Here is a 26,015-nt window from a genome sequence, read left to right as displayed (position 1 = left end):
GCTGAAGCATGGCAAATACAGCCATACCTTGGATCCCAAATGCCTTGTGAGTCGAAGGTTTTGGCTCCTGGACGCCACAAACCCAGGAGTGTGTGTTCCGGTTTGCAAACATTCTTTGGAATCCAAAGGTCCAACACGACTTCTGCAGCTTCTGATTGGCTGCAGGAGCTTCCTGCAGCCAATTGGAAGTCGTGCTTTGGTTTCCAAATGTTTTGGAAGTCGAACAGACTTCCGGAATGGATTCCGTTCAACGTCCGAGGTACCACTGTACCAACTTTCCAATCTCTAGACTGCCCTGTGTGGTGAAGATAGCATGGAATAAATATATATCATAAACTATCACAGTCTCTTAGAACAGGGGATGAACAACATTTAAATAAAAATAAAAATGCTGTGTTGTCAATGGCTGTGATGTGCCCTGTATCTAAGGGTGAAGAGTGGATAATAAAAGTCAGTGTGTTGTAAAGGTTAGAGCAACTGGACTCTGGGAGACTAGGGTACAAATCTCCACTCAGCCATGAAAATGGCAAGGCAACCTTGGGCATGTCACTGTCTCTCAGCCTAACCTACCTCATAGGGTTGTTGTGAGCATAAAATGGGGGATAGGAGAAGCACGTACACTGCCTTGAGCTCTTTGGAAGAAAAAGTGGCATATAAATGTAATGAAGAAATAATAATAAAATCAAATATTATAATAAAGTTCAATGCTATCTTACTTTTTCTACAAAAATCAGGGGAACTGATTTCTTTCAGAAGAAAAACAGAGCTGTGAATTCTAGAACTTGAATTCTAGAACTTGAAACCGTAAGACATTTTGCCCTAGATTCTATGATCAAGATGAATACAGTTTACCAAGACACATCAGCCAGAGATCCAAACAGAAGAGAAAAAAAAACAAAATGCAATGAAAAAGCCCATAAAAGCCACTTCTAACCTGACAGGTAAATGCATCTCTACCACTAACTTGCCAGTTTATCATTGAAGCACACTCTCCTTGGAAATTAATTCAAAGACACTGGAGCGGGGGGGGGGCCTTATGCTTCTGCAAAGTGCTGACAAACACTGATCAACAAAATTGCTGTGCTGGCTGCTTATCAAAGATGAGGTAGGATCAAGTTCAAAGTTTTCAAAGCCCTCTGAAACTTAATTAATACAAAAACTAGCTCTCTGGAAACACCTTTCCAAACCCAACACAATTTAATTATCTAGGGGTGGAACCTCAGAGGGAGAAGGCAGCCATTAGTGCCATCATCTCCCATTACAGCTAACATTTCTTCCACGAAGCTAATAATAAGGATGAACTAAGCCATCTTCATTGCTCAAGAACAATATTTTTAAAATGCCTGTTTAGGAACATGAGAAAAGAGGCTCACTGGATCAGAGCAAAGGCCCACCTTGTCCAGCATCCTGTCCTCACAGAGGCCAATCATATACACCCACGTGAAGCTCTCAAGCAGGCCAAGCACTCTTTTCTACTTTTGATTTTGGTACTCAGAGGCATACTGCCTCTACCTTCACAACACAGGGAGTAAAAAACAGCAACACGGTCCTCCTTGTCAGTAACAGGTCTAAGTAATGGGCAGCTATACCCAGATCTAGCTTGAAGAGGCTTTGCAAACCAGGGAAGAGTGGGTGGGTTCGCTCGTCAGAACCATCATGGTCCATTCAGGAGATGGAGCCAGGAGACACAAAGTCCCATTTCAGACAGATTCACAGCCATGCATTTATTCAGCAACCTTGGAGCCAAGCTAGATGTTCACTTGAGACAGCTACATATCTTGTTTTTCCTAAAATAATTACAGGTGGTAATTAAATTTAATTAATAGGAAGGTGGTAAGCAAGAGGGTAGACCAGGCATCCCCAAACTGCAGCCCTCCATATGTTTTGGCCTACAACTCCCATGATCCCTAGCTAACAGGACCAGTGGTTAGGGATGATGGGAAATGAAGTCCAAAACATCTGGAGGGCCAAAGACTGGGGATGCCTGGGGTAGACTTAGTCCTTCTATTGCATACCACAGCTAGGGAAGGGGGCTGTCTTCATTGGCAAGCAAAGGGATTAAAAGACCATTAAAAATCAACATGACAGACCATGGACCACCTGAATGAAGCTCACAGACCACTGATGGTCCATGGTCTGCAGTTTGGGAACCCCTACTTTATATGTTTTTAATGCAACATTTGTTTTTTTGACTGGTGACCTTAAGTCAGCTGACCATAGTTTTCCCTAGAGACTTGTGGCTAATCTAGTCCTTGGTGAAAACAAGGCCTGTTGGTACATGAGTAGCACCCATCTACATCACCCACAGTCTCTTTCGATCTATTCTCAACCCCAAGCAGCTTCTTGGAGGGTTTCTGAATATTGTAGCTATGACTCACCCACTTCAGTTGACTTTAAGGCTCAAAAGCACTCTCAGCTCTGAATGCTGACCCTTCCTAGGAGGGGTCAACAGTTAACGTTCTCTTGGAGATCAGTCAAGCACCTCCTTCAGCATCCTTAAGATTCAAAGTCTTTTCTCTCCCACCCCCTTGAGATGTGATAGGCATATCCACTTTAATCAATCAACACACAATGATCATTGTCCAACGAAGAGGTAACCATAAACAAAGCTCTGTTCTCAGTATACTACTGCTAATAACCATTTCAGGATTTCCCCATGTTCTGTTAACAGTGCAATCCTATGCATGTTTACTCAGAAGCAAGATTCAGTGGGGTAAATTTCAGCGTAAGTAAGTGTGAATAGGGTTGCAATCTTAAATTGTGTGTTGGTTGGCTTCGTTAGGGAATCTGAGGAAATATGCCCAGTGGCCACTAGGTAATTCCTTGATACTTTCACTATACATGGCAGAATCATTGTTTTCACTCAGGCTGCAGCTTTTCAGGGCATTTTTCCCTCTGAAGGAAAAGCCAATGTGGTTGGTAACCCCTATTCCACAAGCAGAAGTCAACTAGACCCACAGTGAGTCTTAGGCCCCATCTGCACTATATATTTAAAGGAGTATTTATACCACTTTAAACTGCCGTTGCTTCCCCAATGAATCATGGAAACTGTAGATTGTTAAGGGTGCTGAAAGTTGTTAGGAGACCCTGTATTCCCCACAAAGAGCCGGAATTCCCAGAGCTCACTGCAAAGGGAAATTGATTTTATGTGACTCTGGGAATTGTAGCTCTGTGAAGGGAATAGCAATCTCCCAACAACTCACAGCACGCTTAACAAACAGGATTGCAGGGAAGGGGAGCCATGACTGCTTAAAGAGATGTAATACTGCTTGAAAAAGAGAGATATTTAAACATCCCCAGAAACGATAGACATTGCAGATGTTTTTTGAATGTGCAGTAGAACATATTATTTGCTACTGTCCCTTGTTCAACCAGCTACACAAAGTCATGCTATCCCCCTTTTTGAATAGTCTAACATCACGGCACAATGAAAATATCAGATTATGTCTGACATTAACTGCAAGGGTGGCTAAGTTTTTATCAATAGTATCTTTCAGAGTGGTGAATGGCACTATTTAGCAGGAAGAAACTCCAGTAAAAATCATCGTTATTGCATATTTTTGCGTGGCTGTTTATTTGTACAGTATATATTTTAAATTTTTATTTATGGATGTTTTATGATGCCCTATATTTGTAATGCCTAATAAAGGTTTGGCGAAGTAAGAAATATAGAGTGCAGACTGGGTCTTACTTCAATACTGGTGGTAGGACAGCATGTTGCATTGCTCCTGAAGGTGACATGCTAGCTCAGAGGGCATAGGCCAGGCCATCACTTTGCAGGAGCAAAATTGACAGTAGGTTCACGAGGATTTGGGGGGTGGGATCCTGCCACTCCCCTCCAGCACCTGCTGCCTGAGGCAGTTGCCTCCCTCTGCCTAAGGGTAGGGCAAGCCCTGGGTGCCTGCAGGGATGAGTCTTTCTTCAAAGAACCTGCTTAGAGCTTACTAGTAGAGGGAAGGAGAGCACCCTTCACTTGAACACCAATTCCCACTACATGTAAAGGTAAAGGGACCCCTGACCATTAGGTCCAGTCGTGACCGACTCTGGGGTTGCGGCGCTCATCTCGCATTATTGGCCGAGGGAGCCGGCGTACAGCTTCCAGCTCATGTGGCCAACATGACAAAGCCGCTTCTGGTGAACCAGAGCAGAGCACGGAAACGCTTGGAGTGGTACCTATTTATCTACTTGCATTTTGGTGTGCTTTCGAACTGCTAGGTTGGCAGGAGCTGGGACGGAACAATGGGAGCTCACCCCGTCACAGGGATTCGAACCGCCAACCTTCTGATCAGCAAGCCCTAGGCTCTGTGGTTTAACCCACAGCGCCACCCGCGTCCCTGCTTAGTGCTTACTAGTGGAGGGAAGGAGAGCACCCTTCACTTGAACACCAATTCCCACTACATGTGGTCAGCTGCAATTGCATGATGGCAGCCACCATGTGAAACAATTCAAACTTAACTTCTTTAAACTGAGTTTAATACTGTCTTTTTAAATGCTGTAACCCTCCCTGGGACCTTGTGGTGGATAAGAAATCTAATAAATTAAGAACAACAACAAACAACATGCTCCCACTTGGTACTCTTGACACATCATCTCTGAGGTCTAGTCCAGGGTTCTTCAACATTGGGTTCCTAGTTCCCATCATCCCTGATCATAGGCTAATCTGGTTGGGTATTATGGGAGTTGTAGTTGAGCAACAGCTGCAGACCCAAGGTTGCAGAACACTGGCTAGTCCATCCACACATGATCTAGCCATAGCTGCCAAGTCTCCCGTATTCCCTGGGAAACCCCTGTTTTTCCAGCCATTTCCCGCTGGCAGCCCGGATTTTTAAAAACCCTGTAAACCCCCCGGATTCTTACCGGCCCGGGGAGGCTCCTTCTGCACATGTCTGGAGTCTCTGAACATGTGCAGAAGTGATTTATGGTGCTGCGGCCATTTGGAAATGGGCAGAGCATGCGTAGAAGCAACTTCTGGTGCTGCTCTGCCCAGTTCCAAAATGGCCGCCGCGCAAATTCCGGTGCCGCACCTATGGATCTAGCTAATAAGGCTGTAGAACTGAGGTGATAAAATGATAGACTGTACCATTCCAGAATGCAGGTGGGAGGTAATATTATTCAATATAAAAAGCTTCCTACCCATAGAAACATGGGAGAACTCTGCTAAATTTTTCTCAGAGATGCACTTAATTTACTCTATGTTGAAAGCTTGTTTTCCATGGGGGACTATTCAGAAATATGAGTCCTCCTGCTTGCATTCTGAATCCTACCACTTCGCCCTGCTTAAAGTGTAAATCAGCTTGTTATGAGCAAGTGAGAGACGGAAGAGAGAAACAAGAGTTCTAACAAATCCTACCTGTTTCTAGACAGAGAGGAACAGGGTAGAATTCAGCAGAAAAGCAGGTGTCTGTACTGAGCATTCACACACATCATTTACATTTTGTTCAGACACAACATTAACGGTTCCGGTCTAGACACCTACAGACAGAGAGATTAGAAAGGTAGACAGAGAAACCTATCACCTCTTGGTTTTAAAACAGGGGTGTAAACATGGTAATACTGAAAAGAGCCAGAGAGATAGACAGCAATGGTAGTTTCCTAGCTTGCCCTTTGCCCTTAGCAGAGAGAGAGGTTCCAGTCACAGAATCATAGAGCTGTAGAGTTGCAAGGTACCCCAATGGTCATCTAGTCCAACCCCATGCAATGCAGAAATAGAAACCAACAGAGCTATATTCCTCTTTTATGCAGAAATATGCCTAGCCAAAGGAAGGAAGAGCAAACACTGGACTCATTGAGTGCATAGTGACCTTAGTACTGGGTTTGTTCATCTCTCTCTCTCTCTAATTTGGAGTCAATAACAACTCTCAACAAATAAGTCTTCTCCATCATAGTCATTGCTTTCTTCACCCCCCTTTCCCATCACTGATATTCTCTTTTGTTCTGGTGATGTTGCATGTGAGACTCTTAAAATTGAATTCTTGGTCCATATTTCACAAATCCACCTATACGAGGTGCCCCTTTTCCCTTCAGGGTATCCACTCACCACCCCCATCCCCCAAAACACACACACAGACATCTGCACATGCCACCTAATTGTTCCAAACATTTTAAAACAAGCAAAGTTTTGAGTGCAGTTTAGTGACTTGGTGAGGAGAGCTCAAGTGGGGGGGGGGAGAAACCCGAGATCTCTTGCCCAGATTTTGCTCACCCTTCAGGATCAAACTCACGCATATCAGTTTTAGACTGATATGCTGCACCAGCCCAATACGTTTTGCCGCCTGATGCAAAAGACAAGATGGCACCCTCTCCCATTCCATTCATGCAGGCCAACTGGACCGACAGCTGGGTGTTATTTGAACACAGATGATGGGTCAGCAACCTCCACTGTACCTGAAGGCAGCAGACTGGTGTACAGGGGGAAGGGCAGGCTGTACGCTGCACCCGGAGATCTGTCCCCCAACACCTTGCTGCTACTCCCTGCTCCCTAGCATCTGCCTCCTGGTGTGGCTTTCTCACTCTGCCCAATGGAAGGGCCGGCCCTGCATGCAGCACATTATTCATACCAGGGGTCAGCAAACTTTTTCACTGTCCCTCAGACCTTGTTGGGGGCTGGACTATATTGGGGGGGGGGGGGTTGAACGAATTCCTATGCCCCATTAATAACCCAGAGATGCATTTTAAATAAAGACACATTTTACTCGTGTAAAAACATGCTGATTCCTGGACCGTCCGCAGGTCGGATTTAGAAGGCGATTGGGCCGGCTCCGGCTCCCGGGCCTTAGTTTGCCTACCCATGATTCATACTGACTTCAAATGGACTTTATGCAGTGTAGCAATATGCTGGGTTGCAGTGCCAACATCAGAGAGCACCATTCCAAGGGTGGGTATTTATAAGAAACTTAGTTCCCACAAGGAATTAATTTAACGCTACTGAGATACGTGCTATGATTCAACTGCAACTTCCTCTCACAGATGTATTATCTTGTATCGCAACCATGTAAACTCAAGAACATCAGGAACGAGAGGCTAAATAATGTGGCCTTACAGCAGGCATCCCCAGACTGCGGCCCTCCAGATGTTTTGGCTTAGAACTCCCATGATCCCTAGCTAACAGGACCAGTGTTCGGGGAAGATGGGAATTGTAGTCCAAAACATCTGGAGGGCTGAAGTTTGGGGATGCCTGCCTTACAGGCTTCCTGCTTGACCCTCAAGACTCTCACTAGACCTTTCCCCAGGGCACAGCCACCACTGGCCCTGTTCTGCAGCCTCCTCCAGTCCTTTTGCCTGGTTGGGTTATGCCCTTGAACTATTAATCCTTTTTGCTTGCCTGGATGGAAAAGTGTGTGAGGAAGGGAGAAACCTGGCCAGGAGTTTGTGGCTTGAACACAGCCTGAAATACCAAGATAAGTACCACATCTGCCCACTTTTGCCTCTGGTCCACTGGCATGTGGCCCCTGGAATCTTCCCCACAAGGGAAGGCTATAAAAAATTCCACCCCCGTGTGTGTGTGTGTGTGTGTGTGTGTGTGTGTATGTTTCTACATGCCAACCACTCCTGCTCTGTGACATATTTGTGATGTATCGATGATGTTGTTGGAAATGTATTATGGGAAGGGGATGGAGAAGTCTTAAAAGTTTGTGTAACCCCATGCTCGAGGTTCCTACTCTATGTGTTTGAACCTTGTTGCAACAATAAAGATCAGGTCTCCTGACTGCCATTTGGCTATCTGGCTTCTTAGCCAAATATAAGAATTGTGGTTCCATGAGGATAAATGGTCTGATTCATACATACACGTAGTATTCATACAATATAGTAGGAGCTTACCATATCTGCCAGGGAAATGTATAGGAACATGCCTCCAGCGATTGCAAAGATAAAGTTTGGAGCAAAGTTGTTGCCCACTACGATACCGAAAGCTAGTCCAACATAGCAGGAGCATGCTGATATGAAATTGAAAAACAAGGCCTGCCGAGTGCTCATTCCTGCATTAAGAAGAATGACAAAATCCCCTGGAAAAAGAAAAGCAGGAAAACAGTCAACAAGCAATATTACCATTATTGTTATACATTCCACCCCCCAACTCCCAACAAGAGAATTAAAAAGACGTGGGTAGTGCATACGAAAATTATAGGGACGCCATCATTTCATTTTTCTATTTCAATGCGGCAGAACACTTGTTGGTTGGCTCTTGTTTGATGAGAACTCTCTTAATGCATCCATCTAACAGCTAGCTGAGTTAATGGAAAACATCTTACCCAGTTCGTGAGGAAACTCTTCACATAAGATTGCTATAGATGTGCTAATTCCTTGAAGTAGGGAAAGGGTGAAAGAAGCACCGATGGCTAGCCCATCAATGAAGTTATGCAAAGCATCGCTCAGCGTGATCATCCAGGCAATTGTGCCAATCTCCGACAGTGCAGGTCCCCTGAAACATTTACACGAGTTGCTTTCAGTTTCTTCTTTCTGTAGATGATGACAAAATTACAGAAAAATAAAACAAGTGCTCCAAAGTTCTTTCTCTCCACAGAGAGCAAATATTACATAGGAAGCTGTAAAAGGTAAAGGTAAAGGGACCCCTGACCGTTAGGTTTAGTCACGGACAACACTGGGGTTGCGACGCTTATCTCGCTCTGTAGGTCGAGGGAGCCAGGGTTTGTCCGCAGACAGCTTCCAGGTCATGTGGCCAGCATGACTAAGCCGCTTCTGGCAAACCAGAGCAGCACATGGAAATGCCATTTACCTTCCCGCCAGAGCTGTACCTATTTATCTACTTGCACTCTGATGTGCTTTCGAACTGCTAGGTGCGCAGGAGCTGGGACGGAACAACAGGAGCTCACCCCATCGCGGGAATTCGAACCGCCGACCTTCCAATTGGCAAGCTCTAGGCTCTATGGTTTAGACCACAGCGCCACCCGCGTCCCGTCATAGAAAGCTGTAGTCCTGTTGAATTAATGCTTACAGTTTTGCCTAAAGAGCCTAAGATTGCAATCCCAACTTCACTTACCTGGGTTGAAACCCAATTAAATTCAATGGGACTTACTTTCAAGTGGACATAGTTAAGATTGCAACCCAAGTCACTGTAAGTCAGATCACAGCTACTTTTTTGGTTTTTGCAGTCTCCATACAGTGGCCTTCAAATGGAAATGGTTTGTCCAAAGGAGGTCAACATATGATGGACTCAGATGCCGTCATGTTTCCAAGGATGCAAAAAAATTATTTGCACGATGTGGCTGCTGTAAGAATCCATAACATCTTAGATCCTTTCAGCTGACCTAGTTTCTCATGCATTCTATGGCATGTCTATTTTATTTGCTTGTGTTTTTTTTTACACACCCTTCATTCCAAGTAGCCCAAGGGTGGGGTACAAAAACACAGTTTTAAAAACCAACAGTAACACCCATTGACACAATAATGCTATAAAATGGGGGCAAATAAAAATCAATAAGCGGCAGCCGGTACAGAGATGCACTATTTCAAGACTAGGTCTGAAAACACAAACTCTACCAATGCCTAAGTGCAAATCCAAACCCCACTTTGAGTAAAAAATGGAGGATGCTTGAATGGGTCTAAAAGAGGATTAGACAAATTCATGGAGGATTAGCTTCAGTCAGTACAGCATGAGTCTCTTAATCTCAGGGCCATGGGTTCAAGCCCCATGTTAGGCAAAAGATTCCTGCATTGCAGGGGGATTCCTGCATTGCAGGGGACTAGATGACCCTTGCAGTCCCTTCCAACTCTACAATTCTATTATTCTATAAGGCTATCAACAGGAATAACCCTGGTGGCTATGGTCTGCCTCCACTGTTGGCGGCAGTATGCTTCTGAATACCACAGGAGATTAGAGTGCTGTTGCATTCAGGTCCTGCTTGTGGGGTACTCATCGGTATTTGTCAATGGTGAGAACACGATGCCAGACAAAAAGATCCACTGCCCTGATCCATCTGGGTTATTATGTTCTTAAAGTCCAGAATAAAATGGGGGAAAGTTAAATCCACCCTGTTAAAGAATGTGGTTTGAGCAGACACGTTCTTTTTTTCCCTTCCACACAAATGTAAAATTTTCTTCTGATTACAAAGAGTACCATCATATTAGACAAGGAAGCAAATCATCACAAGGAGCATTACAGCAGGGGAAATGTCACCCAGTTTACAGTGTCTGTAAATGAGAATGCAAAATGAATGATAACTTAGCATAGGGAAGTCTCCCAGTCGCCCCACTCTCATCTCTGGCATTACAAGTTTGATTATGCAGGGTCTCTCTTCAAAAGCTGAAGTCACAGAATCATCAGCTAAGTCATCATTGCTCCAGTAAAAAGTGCCTTGGCTGAGCGGTGATACAATGATCGTAAAGCACTGTTTGCAGCCGTGGCAGGAACGCAGTGAAAGTGAGAGTGATGCTTATATGAAGCAGTAATAAAAGCTGATCGATGCACCACATCAGCTTCCTACACAAACATCACATCCAAATGTGTCAGAGGTAAAGACAGAAACATGCATTTTGTTTGTATTTGAATGATTCCAGGAGTGTTTGTGCAGACCAAACTGTTGTATTGCACCCTTGAATTAGGAGACAATCCTAAAGGAGAGAGCATAATGCCAGTGCAGTTGGGGAAAGAATTGCCTTCTATGATCATTTGGAATAAAATGTCATTAAGGCCTGCTTTACTGGTATCAAAGAGAGTAAATAACCTTGCTTTGAAAATAAGCTTCATGTAGGATAGGGGAGGTGAACCTGTGCCCCTTCAGACATTGGACCACAGCCCCTATCATTCCTGAATATTGGCCATGCTGGTCTAGGCTCATGGGAGTTGTAAGCTAGGCCTATCACTCAACATCCAAAAAACCAAAGTGCTGCACCAACAAGTACAAAATAACCCCTCTGCAGCGCCACAAATCCAACTCAGTGGTGTAACGTTGGAAAATGTTGATGACTTCTCCTACCTAGGCAGTTACCTTTCCACAAGGGCCAACATCGATGCCAAAATCCAGCATCACCTGAGCTCTGCGAGTGTGGCTTTCTCCCAATTGAAGTGCAGAGTGTTTGAGGACCAGGACATTCGCAGGGAAACCAAAGTGCTTGTTTACAAAGCTATTGTACTACCAACCTTACTATATGCTTGTGAAACATGGACCACTTATAAACGCCATCTCCAACTCCTCAAAAGATTCCTTCAACTGTGTCTCTGAAAATTTTTACACATCACTTAGTAAGACAGGTGAACTAATATCAGTATACTGGAAGAAGAAAAGATCACCAGTGTTGAAGCAACGATTCTTCAATATCAACTTCGTTGGACTGGTCATGTTGTGCCGGATGCCTGATGATCGTCTTCCAAAGCAACTACTCTATTCCGAACTTTAAAATGGAAAGCGTAATGCTGGTGGTCAACAAAAGAGGTTTAAAGACTGTCTCAAGGCAAATCTTTAAAAATGTTGTATAAACACTGACAACTGGGAAACACTGGCCTGCGAGCGCTCCAGTTGAAGAACAGCCTTTACCAATGGGCTTTGAAGAAACTCGATCTCAGGACGCAAGGGAGAAACGTGCTAAGAGGAAGGCACGCTTGGCAAATCCACACCGTGATCAACTCCCGTCTGAAAACCAATGTGGAAGGACGTGTGGATCCAGAATTGGCCTCCACAGTCACTTACGGACCCATTGTTAAAATCGTGTTTATGGAAGACAATCTTACTCGGCTACGAGTGATAGAAGAAGAAGAAGAAGAAGAAGAAGAAGAAGAAGAAGAAGAAGAAGAAGAAGAAGAAGAAGAAGAAGAAGTCCACAACCTCTGGAGAGCCACAAATCTGCCCCCCTGATCAGGAGGCTGGAGCTTCTGCACATTTAGTAACTGCTCCTTTCCTCACTCCCAAGTTACTTTCCAAAGGGATTGGAAAACCACCTGCTTTACAAAGGCAAGCTGTTTGGCAGTGACATTTCCAGAGAAGCAGGACATCTGACAGCATGAGAACTCAGCGAGAGGATAAGGGAGAGAAGTCAATTTTCTCTCCAAAGTGACTTTATAAAACGTCATACACTAGACGTCCCATTCGTGAGTTACAAAATTCAGTTCCTTTCCCGGGCCCTTTTCAAGCTCTCTGAACTCTCAAGTAACCATCGCACAGGATTCCTGTCAGAATGTGCTACAACACAAAGCCTCTTTCTCTGACTAGTAACAGAAAGCTCCTTAACAGTAAAGATTTGGGGGAGGTGGGTACATCATTGTCCTTTTTTTTTAACCTTGACTCCTGACTAAGTAAGAACTTCAGGTAAACATCACAGGAGGTTTCAAGGGGTGATGTTACAGCATTGGAGTGAATGTGATCAATTAGGGCATTGCTGGCAATCAAATCAATTAAGATATTGATGGGGATCTGGACAAATAAGGGAGGGAGAAGAGGTGCCCCACGTTCCCTAAAGATAATAACAAACGTTGAAGTATCAAGATCAGCAAGGAAATATCAAACTAGGAGCAATAAAGCCAATGTCCTCATAGTAAGTAATTGGAACATAGGAATCCGCCTTATACCAAATCAGATCTAGCTCAGTAAAATCTACACTGACTGGCAGCAGCTCTCTGGGTTTCAGACAAGGAGTCTTTCTTAACCCTAACTGGAGGTGTGGGGATTGAACCTGGGACCTTCTGCATGCAAAGCAGAGGTTTCACCACTGAGCTATGGGCTGTTCCTCCATGTCGCTGCACAAATGAAGCCACTATGCAGTGCACTGATTTCTCCTGTTGTAGCCTGGGTCTGGCCTTGCCTATGCATCCCCCTCTCTGTATATATCAGACTATTTTCTTCCTTGCTTGTTTGCTTGCTTGCCAGCCTCCTTATCCTCCTGTTATTTCCCTGTGTCCTTGGACAGGTCTACACATGCAGTGGCACAAGAGAGGAGTACACTGGACTGTACCAATTCAGATTGCAAGTGCCGGGCGCTACCATATTGGCCCGAATATAAGCTGCACCCACAAATAAGCCACACCTTTAAAATTCAAGGGGAGGGGAAAGGGGAAAAGACAATACCCAAATATAAGTTGCTCCCTTAAAATTGGGTTACAGGCTGAAAATTGCTGTGGTTGGTAGAATTGTAACTCCAAGCCAATTTAATCCTTTGTTCTTGCAAGCCCGCAAAAGTTACCGTACATAGAATTGTTAAAATCACAAATTGCTATTCAATTGCTATAATTCCACAGGCACTCAAGCTCACAAATTGGCAATAAACATGTTTTTGTTGTTTTACCGTGTGTCTACTTCAGCAGCGATATTGTAAAAGCCGATTTTTGTAAGGTGAAGAATATAAGCTGCACTTTAACTTTTCACAGTCGAAATTTGGAGAGAAAAAAGTGTGGCTTATACTCGGGTATTTTTTTAATGCTCCTTCATATATATATATATATTTTTAATCCACACAAGTAAAACGCACACATTAGGGAGAAAGACCCTGTGCTAGTCCACACCTCCAAGTGTTCCTATTTTCCAGGGATGTCCCTGATTTAGAGAAGCTGTCCCGGTTTCTGATTTGATGCCGGAATGTCCCACTTTTACTTAGGATTTCCCTATTTTCATTGGATAAATGTTGGAGGGTATATAGTCATCTGACCCCTAAGCCGTCTGAAGGCAATCCTGTATAGGGAAGGTGTTTTCTTTTAATGTTCAATGTTTTATTATGTTTTTATATATGTTGAAGGCTGCCCAAAGTGTCTGGGGCAACCCAGTCAGATGTGTCGGGTATAAATAGTAAAATTATCATTATGGAATGGGATGTCCCTATTTTCATCAGAGAAATATTGGAGGGTATGCACCTTACTGTGTGACTCTTCCACTTCTAGGGGTTTTTCTTTTTTTATGCCAGGAGTATTCATAAAATGAAAGCACCCACTTGCAAACTGGAAGTTCTCCAGTCTTGTTCCGCTGCATGTGTTAGACCAGGCCTTTGTTTCAGCTCCCTTAAATACTTTGCCTCAGGTCCTTGGCTGACTCACCAACGGAGACAGTCCCAGGTTTAACTTAATTGATCAGCAGCATCTATGTTTCATGTTACCCTCACAAAAACCCATCGGCTCAATGCATGCAACTTTGAGTCCAATTTTAACTTGCCCTGGGACCAGCAATATTTCATGAAGAGCAGGCAAGAAATAAAAATACAGTGGTACCTCTGGTTAAGAACTTAATTCGTTCCGGAGCTCCGTTCTTAACGTGAAACTGTTCTTAACGTGAAGCACCACTTTAGATATTTTTGTTCTCATCCTGAATCAAAGTTCTTAACCTGAGGTACTATTTCTGGGTTAGCAGAGTTTGTAACCTGAAGCATTCGTAAGTAACCTGAGGTACCACTGTAGTAAATAATAATAATAAAGAAATATAAATAAACAAATTTCAAACATGACATTATTTTTTTCTGCGCAGAGACTCAAATATAGGGAATGCTTCACATGTGACACTTTCTGTATATAGAGGGGGGAAACGGGGGGACTACAGTATGCTAAAACGAGCAAAGAACATATCAGTGTGTATATTGCCACAATCACACATGCTGGGAAATGGCTGTGCACCCTCACTCAGGCCCTGCTCGCCTGAAAGCATTTCATTGGCCACATGAAGTATTTTACCGGGTTTCGCCCCGCGCGCATGTGCAGAAGTGGTCCTCAGGTTGTGGAAACCTTGGGACCTCCGGAACGGATCCCGTCCACAACCGAAGGTAACCACTGTATGTCAAAAACACACACACAAAAGAGTGTTGATACTTATCCCTTTCATACCTAGCATTTAAAAGTCCAAAAGGACAGAATTTTGGAAATGATGAATCACGGAATTGTACAATTGAAAAGGGCTCCCGAAGACATTTAGTCCAACCCCCTACAATACAGAAGTCACAGCTCAAGAATTCCTGGCAGACAGCTATCCAATATCTGCTTTAAAACCTCCAGTGAAGAAAAGTCTGCCACCTTCCAAGGCTAATAAGACAGCAAATACCAGAGTCTGACAAGGGGTAAATTTATGTGGAAGAGTTTATATATAATAATGCGGTTTTGACTGTTGAGAAATAAGCAACATTCTTATCATGCTAGAGCTCATTCTCACATATGCTGAAGTTGTTTTTAAAATTGGTATCAAAACATAAATGGATCAAGGGTTGAATTCTCACTCTTTCCTTGATATGTTTTTGTAAGCTGGCAAGTTGTGTTCATTCATACCTGTCCAGATATCACAATGTCATTATCAAAACTCAGAGTTCCATTAGCCTCAGCTATGGCTGGATTTGCATAGCACACTGCTCCATTAACAGGTTTGAACGATTCAGGAGGAGGAGGAGGGAGACTTCGGGGAGGTTTCAGTTCTTCAGGTTCAAAGTGGCTGTGACGGTTCTAAAAAGAACCAAATAAAACAGGAAAGGTTCAAATGGAGTTCAGAAGCAGAAAATTTGCTCAAATGCATTATGGCACAACAGGACAGAAATTTGTCAGCTTCTGTGACGGAGATATAAATTTGCAGAGGAGACCAATTTGTCTGCTCTGGCCCTTAGTCCAAACCCAAACTCAACTTTTTGAACTTCTTATTCTGCCCAATTAAACAGGCATGCTGATATTTAACACTGAAAAGTGTTTATTTTGTGTCCTGCTACCTACTCACCTGGCTATAGGTCTTCAGTATCATTTTAAGAACTCTTTCCACAAAGAAGAGGATGTAGAATCCGCCAAACACAGCTACCGCTTTTTCAATGTAGTTATCGATTTTGGGGTCGAATCCAAATGCCTAGGAAGAAGGTTGAACAGCGAGCCCAGGTTAACCCAAAATGCAATGTGCTTCATTTGGAATTATATATATACTGTAAGAAAATACTCACTACTCACCCTTTAACCAGAAGCAGTGGGCCACTGTTGGCAACCAGCAAGAAGTCAAGGCAATGGGAGGACAGCATGGTGCAAACACATCGGGAAGAGCAGCAGATTGGCTCAATCTGTCCATTGCACCGCACTAACCTCCCTGCCGCCTCCCCTCTTCCCCTGTCCTCCTTGGTAAGCAACAGTGACCCCTCTGCCAGGAAGCTAGCACTGCAGCTCCACCACACCTAGCAAGACTTGTCAACCTGTTCAACTGAGTTCAGTGGCTAAATTTGCCCTGCACTGCCCCCCATCTGAGCACAACCATATGTAAATGGTTAGAAGACTCATTTACTTACAACTAGTGTGCCAATTTATGGACTTAGGGTCTTTGGCTTGTTCATCCTCCAACGACCTGTTAGATGGGAGAATAGCAGGTTTCTTAGATGGAAGAATAGCAGGTCAAGGCTGTCTCATTCTCCTGAATGAGGTTCATGGCAGGAGAAAGAATGTACAGCAGCTCATGAATACCCATCTGTTCAAGTATATTTCAGACCTGGTCATGGGAACACATGTGACAGGATCATGTTCCCAGTTCTACTGCCATCTTCACCCATTTCATCCTTACCTCTGGAATAAGCTGGAAAATTGCATTGGAAAAGAGGGTTCCGATGGCCAAACCTACGAAGTAGGTTAAAATCTTGGGGAAATAGTCTTTCTTTAAAAGAGGAGTTAAGACCAATCCAAGGAGTGCAGCAAAGTTGATAATAGTCACAGCAAGGAAACCGAAGCCCCAGACTGTATGAGAGAGGGGGGGAAATGCAGTCAAAATATTAGACATATTAAAAATCATTTGATATCAGACTGATCTGGCAGGGGAAAGTTTACTCATCTTGTTGTGGAACAGCTGAATTAAGGGCATAATGTTTGGTTAATATTTAAGTCAGGAACCAGGATAATTATTTTAAAATGTGCTGGTTGTAAAAGAAAACCCAAAATAGCCCCTTAGTATAGCTCTCTCGCTGCATAGTAAACAGAATTGTTAGGGCAGTTCTGCTGAAAACAATGTATTATAAACCAGGGGTAGGGCCACATTCCCTTCTGTGCACCCTTCTGAGGGCCACATCCCAGTGGTGCATGGAGCCAGAGGCAAAGATGGGCAGAGCAATGAATATACATTTTACCTTTGCTTAGCAGGCTGGTTTCTACACCTCTCTATCCTTTACCCAGACATGCAAGAGGCACCATCAGAATTCTAGGGCACATTTCAGCCAGGCAACAACATTTAAGGAGGCGGTGAAGAAAGCCAGTGAAAGGTATGGCCTGGGGAAGGGGTGTGTGGACTGTGGAGTCTCCCAAGCATCATCAGCTAGAGAGACCTGGAGAGTTGCATTCATAAACCCTCCAAGTGTCCTATTTTCTAGGGACCTCCCTGATTTAGAGAAGCTGTCCCGGTTTCTGATTTGATCCCAGAACGTCCCTTTTCCTTAGGATGTCCCTACTTTCACTGGAGAAGTATTGGAGGGTATGGTAGGATGTCCCTATTTTCATTGGAGGGTATGGAGTTATCCGACCCCCCCCCCCAAGCCATCTGAAGGCAGTCCTGTATAGGGAAGTTTATTAAAAATGTTTAATGTTTTATTATGTTTTTATATATGTTGGAAGGTGCCCAGAGTGGCTGGGGCAACGCAGTCAGATGTACGGGGTATAAATAGTAAAATGATCATTATGGAATGGGACGTCCCTATTTTCATCAGAGGAATGTTGGAGGGTATGTATTCAGCCCCTAGGCCCGAGGTTTCCCATCCCCGTTGTAAACCACAAGGAAAATATCATTATAGGTGTTGCACAGAAAACAAGTTACAAAGTACTAAAGGGATGTTATTGAAGTTCTGTGTCATTTGCACATTTGTTGTACCTCACCCTGAGCTCCCTTGAAGGAAAAAATGATTTATAAATATTCTATATAAATAAAATATGCATTTGTGACTGAGTTGGTGTTCACCCTGAAGCCATAGCACATCAGGTTACACCCTGAATTAAAAAAATAAAACACCATATCTCCATTGCAATCTTGAATTATCACACATTTCCCAACAGTTAACTTTTCTAGAGGCAATCAGAGGGAATATACCGTGTTTCCCCCTTTTTAAGACACCGTCTTATAACTTTTTTCCCTCAAAAAACCACATGGTGTCTTATTTTCAGGGGATGTCTTATTTTTATTATGTTTTTATGGTACCTATGGTACCTTTTATGGCAGTGGGGCGGCAGGCCTCCTCGGCATGGCCAGGAAGAGGCCAGGCCGCTGGCTCGGCGCTCCGCCCGGTGATGCCTTTCTCGTGGTTTTTAAAATCTTTCTCCCACCCACACCCCGCCAACCGCCCCGAGGTTCCTGCTGCTTTATTTTGGGGGGGGGCGTGTTTCACGAAATAAACACATGAGGATGAGGAGGGCTGAGGGATCCCGCCCGGCCTTAGACAGGCCACCCGCGTGCCTTCCACCCACCGCATGAGGCCGGCCTCCGGGGAATGCGGGGCCCGGGCAAGGCAGCACCGAGAGCCCCCACGGCCGCCGGGAGATGTGACGCAGCCGCCGCCCGCGCAGCCATCACCCTCGTCGCCGCGTCCCTTTCATGCCTCTTGCTCAAAGCGAGGCGCGGTGTTCACTGTGCTTGGAAGGAGCCGGGTGCCCATGGCTCATGCAGCAAGGGCCCTCCCGACTCCTTCCCAGGCACCCCTTTCTCCTCCTCCTTGCCGGTTCCGGGCGGTGGGGTGGCAGGCAGGAAGAGGCCAGGCTGCTGCGGCGCTCTGAGCGTTCGACGCTCTGCAAGGCGCTGCTGGGCGCTCCGAGCGCGTTCCGGGCGCTGGGGAGGCAGGCCTCCTCGCCGGGTGCTCCAGCAGCGCGGAAGGGGCCAGCAGCGCTCCCGCCGCCGCCTGTTGCCCCGGTGGCGCAACACCACTCTGCCTTGGGCCATGCAGCTCACGACGCTCCGGCAGCGCGGAAGGGGCCAGCAACGCTCCCGCCGCCACCTGTTGCCCCGGTCTCACAACACCGCTCTGCCTTGGGCCATGCAGCCCACGACGCTCCGGCGGCACGGAAGGGGCCAGCAGCGCTCCCGCCGCCGCCCGTCACTCCAGCCGTGCAGAAGCGCCGCCGCTCAGCCTTGGGCCATGCAGCCCCCAGGGGCGAGCAGCGGCCTCGCCTCCGCCTGGCCCAGCAGCAGCAGCAACAGCAACAGCAGCGGGAGGACAAGGACAGTGCTGCTGCTGGGTCCCGCTGCCTCAAGGCGAGCGGCGCTGCTGCGTGGAGGTATGGCTTATTTTCAGGGGGTGTTTAATATTGAACAAATGCTTTAAAAGCCTGCTATGGCTTACTTTCTGACTACGTATTAAAAAGGGGGAAACACGGTAACTTGAGCAAAACTGGGTGCAAAACCAGCAGTGGGCAGCAGGGCGGTGCTCTATTCAAGGTAGATTCCCTCCCCCAACCCTTCTGAGGGGGTCGAGCATATGTTATGCATGCAGAAGACCCCAAGTTCAATCCCTGGCATCTCTCATTAAAAGGGATCTGGTTGTGGGTGATGGGAAAGATGTGGAGAGGCCCTGGAGCTAACCTGCCCATCAGAGTAGACAATATTGCGCTAAATGGACAGTCTGGCCAGGAATAAGGCAGCTTCCACCCAACAGCAAAAACCAGTGTAGACCACCAGCCATGTGCCCTGTTAACATGTAGCAACATTGCTCCACAGATTTGTGTGAAATGAGTAAATGACAGGGCTAAATTAATCTCACGGCTATACCAGTCACCAGTGACAGGTACCTTCTGTAGGAGATGGCCTGGAATTGCCTTTGGACATGGATTTTTCACAAGGGTGAAAAATCAGCTGCTGTACAACAGCAGGACATATTGCGGAGAAGCTGGACTCGGTGATCTTGCTGCTATTTGACATTCCATGCAGAGAAAAGATGTCTTCAGCAGACATGCACTGAAACAAAATGAGAAACTTGGGTTAGCTTGAGAAAGGGAATAGCAGAGATGTTGGGAAAGGGGAGTGATCTGGCTCTGGTGCTTCACAGTTTTGAGGCAAAACTAGGGTCTCATTGACTGGATTAAGTGAGATGGTCATCTGGGGCTGAGCTTAGGGCAAAAAAAAAAATAGGGGGATTAAATTGACCTGCATAGATGCCACCCCTAGAACAACCTTACCTCTGAAAATTAACCTTAAGAACCTTAAGCCTGGGAAATGCTTTGGTTATCATTTTGGATTCAGTGCATCTCTGGTTTGAAAGACACACTTCACCTAATGAAGACCAACACTTTTCCATTTTTAGACATGATCTCATTTCCCCCTCCCTGCACAACAGACCCTTGGAAAATCCACACCTAGATTTGTTGCTCTTATTTACCAGAAATGAGGGCAAAAAGCTGCCATTGGAATCTGAGCTCTTTATGTCAATAAGCCCCTTGAACATTTCTTATCCTGCTGTCACAGTTTCACTGAAACAATTATGAAGCAATGCATTGGTGCTATTTACAGGAAGTAAAACAGAATTGTTCATGCTCTTGACAGCTTTTGTTCTGAAGTTTTGCCTGAACAGACCAAGACTCTTCCTGTAAAACCTGAATCTTAACAAATTAATTACAGTGAAATCCCTAAGCATATTAAGTATATTCTCAAAGCTCCCAAGCTGCAATTATTTAATCTTCAAAACAGGTTTAATGGCTTGGAAAAGTCTAGGGAGGTCATTTCAAGTGCTTTAGTTTCCATGGTTCTAATGTTAAAGGCAACATGATGATGAAGAGGAAGAGGAAGAGGAGGAGGAGGAGGAGGAGGAGGAGGAGGAGGAGGAGGAGGAGGAGGAGGAGGAGAAGGATTTGATATCCCGCTTTATCACTACCCTAAGGAGTCTCAAAGCAGGTAACAATCTCCTTTCCCTTCCTCTCCCCCAACAAACACTCTGTGAGGTGAGTGGGGCTGAGAGACTTCAAAGAAGTGTGACTAGCCCAAGGTCACCCAGCAGCTGCATGTGGAGGAGCGGAGACGCGAACCCGGTTCACCAGATTACGAGTCTACTGCTCTTAAACACTAGTGCAGTTCCTAAAATTCCAGCAGTGGAATCGTACATGTCTACTCTGTTAGTAAGTCCCACTGAGCTCAGCGAGACGTGCTCCCATATAAGTGTGCATAAGGTTACAGCCTAATGGAAGATAGTCCTATCAGCAATGTTTAGGGATGCCAAACAGCATTCACTCATGCACAAGAAGGAGATATCAGTAGACTCAGGATAATTCCAAGATTTGCAAATGGTAAAAAAGGGGTGGGGGCTCAGTCTAGTACAGTGGTACGTCGGTTTACGATCGCTGTGGTTTGCAATTGATCTGTTTCCGAACGTCACGGACCCGGAAGTGCTTACATCTGGGTTCCGTGGCGCATACATGCACAGAAGCGCTCTATCGGCGCTTTGTGCATGCGCAGAAGAGGCGCTCCATTTACGGACTGCTCGGGGAGTGGCTGGCTCCCCGGAACCAATTGCGTCCGTAAACCAAGGTACCACTGTATATCTGAAGGAGCATCTCCACCCCCATCAGTCAGCCTGGACACTGAGGTCCAGCTCTAAGGGCCTTCTGGAGGTTCCCTCCCTGCGAGAAGTGAGGTTACAGGAACCTGGCAGAGGGCCATCTCGGTAGTGGCACCCGTCCTGTGGAACGCCCTCTCATCAGATGTCAAGGAAATAAACAACTATCTGACTTTTAGAAGACATCTGAAGACAGCCCTGTTTAGGGAAGTTTTTAATGTTTGATGTTTTGATGCTTTATTATTATTATTATTATTATTATTTTGTTGGGAGCCACCCAGAGTGGCTGGGGAAACCCAGCCAGATGGGCGGGTATAAATAAATAAATTATTGTCATTATCATGATCATTATTATTTAGGGGGTGGAGTTGTAGGGGCTCTGCAAAAATAACCTTGTGAGAGTGCAATGCAACAGAGTGCTGACAATTGACAGATTGTGGAAGGAGAGGTGCAGTTGCCTGAAAAGGAATAAGGAAGAGATGCAGAAATATAAAAATGTGTTGACTTGCCACTCATCTCCTTCCTTCTCTCTCTCTCTCTTCTCTCTCCTCATTTTCACTGTTCACACTCTCCTCCTCATTCTCTGTCATTTCCCCCTTTCTTTTTTTCCTTTCTGTTGGAAAAATTTCCCAGGCAGTGGAATTTGTGGACTGGGGTGCATCATGGGGTATGCCTGCTTGCGTAGATAAGAGGGGGGGGATTGAATATTTGCTAAAGTAAAAATGAAAGGCACAAATACAGGATGGGAGACACCTGGCTTGAGAGCAGTACATTTGAAAAGGATCTAGGAGTCTTGGTAGACCACAAACTTGACATGAGTCAGCAGTGTGATGCAGCAGCTAAAAAAGCCAATGCAATTCTGGGCTGCATCAATAGGAGTATAGGGTCTAGATCAAGGGAAGTAATAGTACCACTGTATTCTGCTCTGGTCAGACCTCACCTGGAGTACTGTGTCCAGTTCTGGGCACCACAGTTCAAGAAGGATACAGACAAGCTGGAACGTGTCCAGAGGAGGGCAACCAAAATGGTCAAAGGCCTGGAAACAATGCCTTATGAGGAACGGCTTAGGGAGCTGGGTATGTTTAGCCTGGAGAAGAGAAGGTTAAGGGGTGATATGATAGCCATGTTCAAATATATAAAAGGATGTCATATAGTGGAGGGAGAAAGGTTGTTTTCTCCTGCTCCAGAGAAGCGGACACGGAGCAATGGATTCAAACTACAAGAAAGAAGATTTCACCTAAACATTAGGAAGAACTTCCTGACAGTAAGCGTTGTTTGACAGTGGAATTTGCTGCCAAGAAGTGTGGTGGAGTCTCCTTCTTTGGAGGTCTTTAAGCAGAGGCTTGACAGCTATATGTCAAGAATGCTTTGATGGTGTTTCCTGCTTGGCAGGGGGTTGGACTGGATGGCCCTTGTGGTCTCTTCCAATTCTATGATTCTATGATGTGTGCCTGCTTGCCTAGATAAGAGCGGGGGGGGGGGAATTGAATATTGCAGGATAGTGGCATCAAAACTCTGGAATGGCCTCTCTAAGAAGAACCATTTCGCACCCTCTTTTCTATTTTTAGATGTTTCATTTTAGAAAGCTTTTAACATATAATGGTCCACTAATTTAAAACAATAAGCTGTCTTCGTTGCTGCTACTTAAGCGTCCTGTTCTATTGTCTTAGCTTCTCATGGCTTTGACCCACAAAGCCAATATGTCAAGGGCCGCCTCTCCCCACAAGAACCAACGCAGTCCCTGTGTGCCCCCTCCAAGGGATGCACAAAGGTGGTGACAGAAGAGTGGGCCTTTTCAGCAGGGGCTCCCCATTTATGGAGAGCTCTCCCCAGGGAGGCATACCTGACACCATCGCTATCTGTTTTTAGGTTCCAGCAAAAACATTCTTATTCACACAGACCTCTGGAATTTAATTCTGAACACATTATTTAGTAGGGTGGGGTTGAGCCGGTTTCTCTCTCTTTCACATATTATTGTATTTTAGATTGCTTTTCATTCTTGCTTTTATATCTGCTTTTAATCTTTGGGTGTGTGGGTTTTTTTATAAAAAAAAGTTGCTCTGAGCTCATTTTTTGAAATAAACAATATATTTAAAGCAATAAGTAAAATAAAGCAACAAGGGGGGAAAAAGCAACTGAACAATACTGATTCTCTGGTTTCAAATGATTTATCGTTTTAAATTATGTCGCCATAAGCTACCCCCCCCCCAACAGGGACCCAGGTGGCGCTGTGGGCTAAACCACTGAGCCTAGGGCTTGCTGATCAGAAGGTCGGCAGTTCGAACCCTGTGACGGGGTGAGCTCCCGTTGCTCGGTCCCAGCTCCTGCCAACCTAGCAGTTCGAAAGCACGTCAAAATGCAAGTAGATAAATAGGAACCGCTACAGCGGGAAGGTAAACGGCGTTTCCATGTGCTGCTCTGGTTTGCCAGAAGTGGCTTTGTCATGCTGGCCACATGACCTGGAAGCTGTACACCAGCTCCCTCGGCCAATAAAGCAAGATGAGCGCAGCAACCCCAGAGTCGGTCACGACTGGACCTAATGGTCAGGGGTCCCTTTACCTTTACCTTTAAGCTACCCCAAGCATTTTGCAGAAAGGTGGGGAAGAATATTAAAGAATGAGATAGAAATAAAGAAAATGATTGTAGTGATATATGGTTTTTTTTGTCTATTTACTACTTTTGGTATATTTATACAGAAAAGTGGAAGAAAAATGAATAGCAATAATAATGTCACCTTGGAGAAAGGGTGAAATGCAAATAAGATTTTTTTTAATAAAAATTGATTACAAAATAACTCTAATTGCATCTATGAAGTGTTCCTTTGTTTAACAAAACTGGGATATTTATATACTCATAGGCATCTTTAGGTTGGCACGAAAGTATCTCTCTCTCTCTCTATATATATATAGTGTGTGTGTGTGTGTAAGCTATTATCATGTCCCTGGTCTGTGTCGAAGTCTTTGTTCAATGTTTCAGCCCAATTACCCTGCCCTTTAACCAATGAGCCAATATCAGATTTGCATACTTTCACCGATGCGTTTATGACATGCTTAAGTGTATTACCGTATCTGCTTAACAGCATCAGTGATAAAACTGAGGTTTCCACATGTTACACTGTCACTTTTATCTCCCATTTCCATCTTTCATTCCCCCCCCATTTTTTTGTATTTTCTTTTTATTGCGATTATTATTATTATTATTTATTTCCATTTTATCGCGATGAGTAGTCCTGATAATAATTCTTTCGAAGGATGGCACAGAAGTCAATAAAATAAGTCAGTAAAAAAAGCTAATCAAAACAAAGTTGCAGCAGATATCATGAAAGCTGGTGGCCTATGTGTGCTCCTTTGCAGAAGGCAGCCCTCTATTTAGGTCCTCAGTTTGAAAGGCTGTCTGGCCTAAATCTAGTTTAATGCTAGAGAACCAAAAGCAATGTAAGGCGGCTGGTGGTATTCCATGCATAATTTTATTTACTCCTGTCATGTCACCACACTGAGGTCCAGCGCCGAGGGCCTTCTGGTGGTTCCCTCACTGCGAGGAGCCAAGTTGCAGGGAACCAGGCATAGGGCCTTCTCGGTAGTGGCGCCCGCCCTGTGGAACGCCCTCCCATCAGATGTCAAAGAAATAAACAACTATCTGACGTTTAGAAGACATCTGAAGGCAGCCCTGTTTAGGGAAGTTTTTAATGACTGATGTTTTAATGTAATTTATATCTTTTGTTGGAAGCCGCCCAGAGTGGCTGGGGAAACCCAGCCAAATGGGCAGGGTATGTATGTATGTATGTATGTATGTATGTATGTATGTATGTATGTATGTATCTATAAATAAATAAATAAATAAATAAATAAATAAATAAATAAATATTATTATTATATCTTACATTGCCTCTAAACTAAAAAAATCCCAAATGCTGCAACCTTTCCTCACAGGGAAGTCCTCCCACCCCCTTGTTGATCTTTACTGTTTCTCTTTTCTGTTCCTTTTCCAAGCTTGGTCAACACATGCAAGGGAATAAGGTGGTAGAATGACTGAACAACTTGAGGCTCTCTCTCTCTCTCTCTCTCTCACACACACACACACACACACACACACACACACACACACACACACACAGTTTTGCTTGCAAGGAGTTTGATGTATGGGCAAGCATTGAAAAGTGACAACTCCCCACTTGCATTCTAACACACCCTTCTGCTGCACCAAGCCTATGAAAGTCTCCAGTTCACAAAAGGTTGATTGTCCTGCCTGCTCCCAGACATTTGCATCCTGAAGAAGATCTGGCCTTTTTTCACCTGTGTTGGCAATTCCTGCTCAACTAGTGACCAGATGGGTGGATGTTTATATGAAGGAACTGGTGACTGATTCTCAGAAGAATTTTTGCTTACGGATTGCAACACAGCAACATTTCCCAATTTGTCTGCTTAGACTTCATCCACCCTTCCCACCTTCTGTTCTTTGCTATGCCTGTGTGTGTGTGTGTTTGTGTGTAACAAGTATTGTATTTGAAGTTCTATGATCAGTCAGCATCCCACAACTTACCATGTCAAGTGTTTTTACATGTGCTGTATAGCCTGACAGAAAAGCAATGGTTTACAATTTAGATTAACAGAGTTCCCTGTGAA

At 44.7% G+C, this 26,015-nt stretch overlaps 1 protein-coding gene across 1 annotated transcript in view; it reads right to left on the bottom strand.

Moving 5' to 3' along the window:
- SLC39A8 (solute carrier family 39 member 8) overlaps positions 1-26,015 on the bottom strand; it is a 33,487-nt gene that overhangs the window by 1,987 nt on the left and 5,485 nt on the right. The window contains exons 2-7 of the mRNA XM_035112592.3: positions 19,637-19,802; positions 16,443-16,612; positions 15,624-15,746; positions 15,188-15,358; positions 8,250-8,457; positions 7,819-8,003 (exon numbers count right to left, since the gene is read on the bottom strand). Of these exons, the coding sequence (XP_034968483.3) occupies positions 7,819-8,003; positions 8,250-8,457; positions 15,188-15,358; positions 15,624-15,746; positions 16,443-16,612; positions 19,637-19,802 (1,023 nt within the window). The remainder of the gene's footprint in view (positions 1-7,818; positions 8,004-8,249; positions 8,458-15,187; positions 15,359-15,623; positions 15,747-16,442; positions 16,613-19,636; positions 19,803-26,015) is intronic.

This window comes from Zootoca vivipara, chromosome Z1 (genome assembly GCF_965207765.1).
Source record: "Zootoca vivipara chromosome Z1, rZooViv2.hap1.1, whole genome shotgun sequence".
In the NCBI taxonomy this organism is placed as follows: Eukaryota; Metazoa; Chordata; class Lepidosauria; order Squamata; family Lacertidae; genus Zootoca; species Zootoca vivipara.
This window is presented reverse-complemented; position numbering and strand designations above follow the sequence as displayed.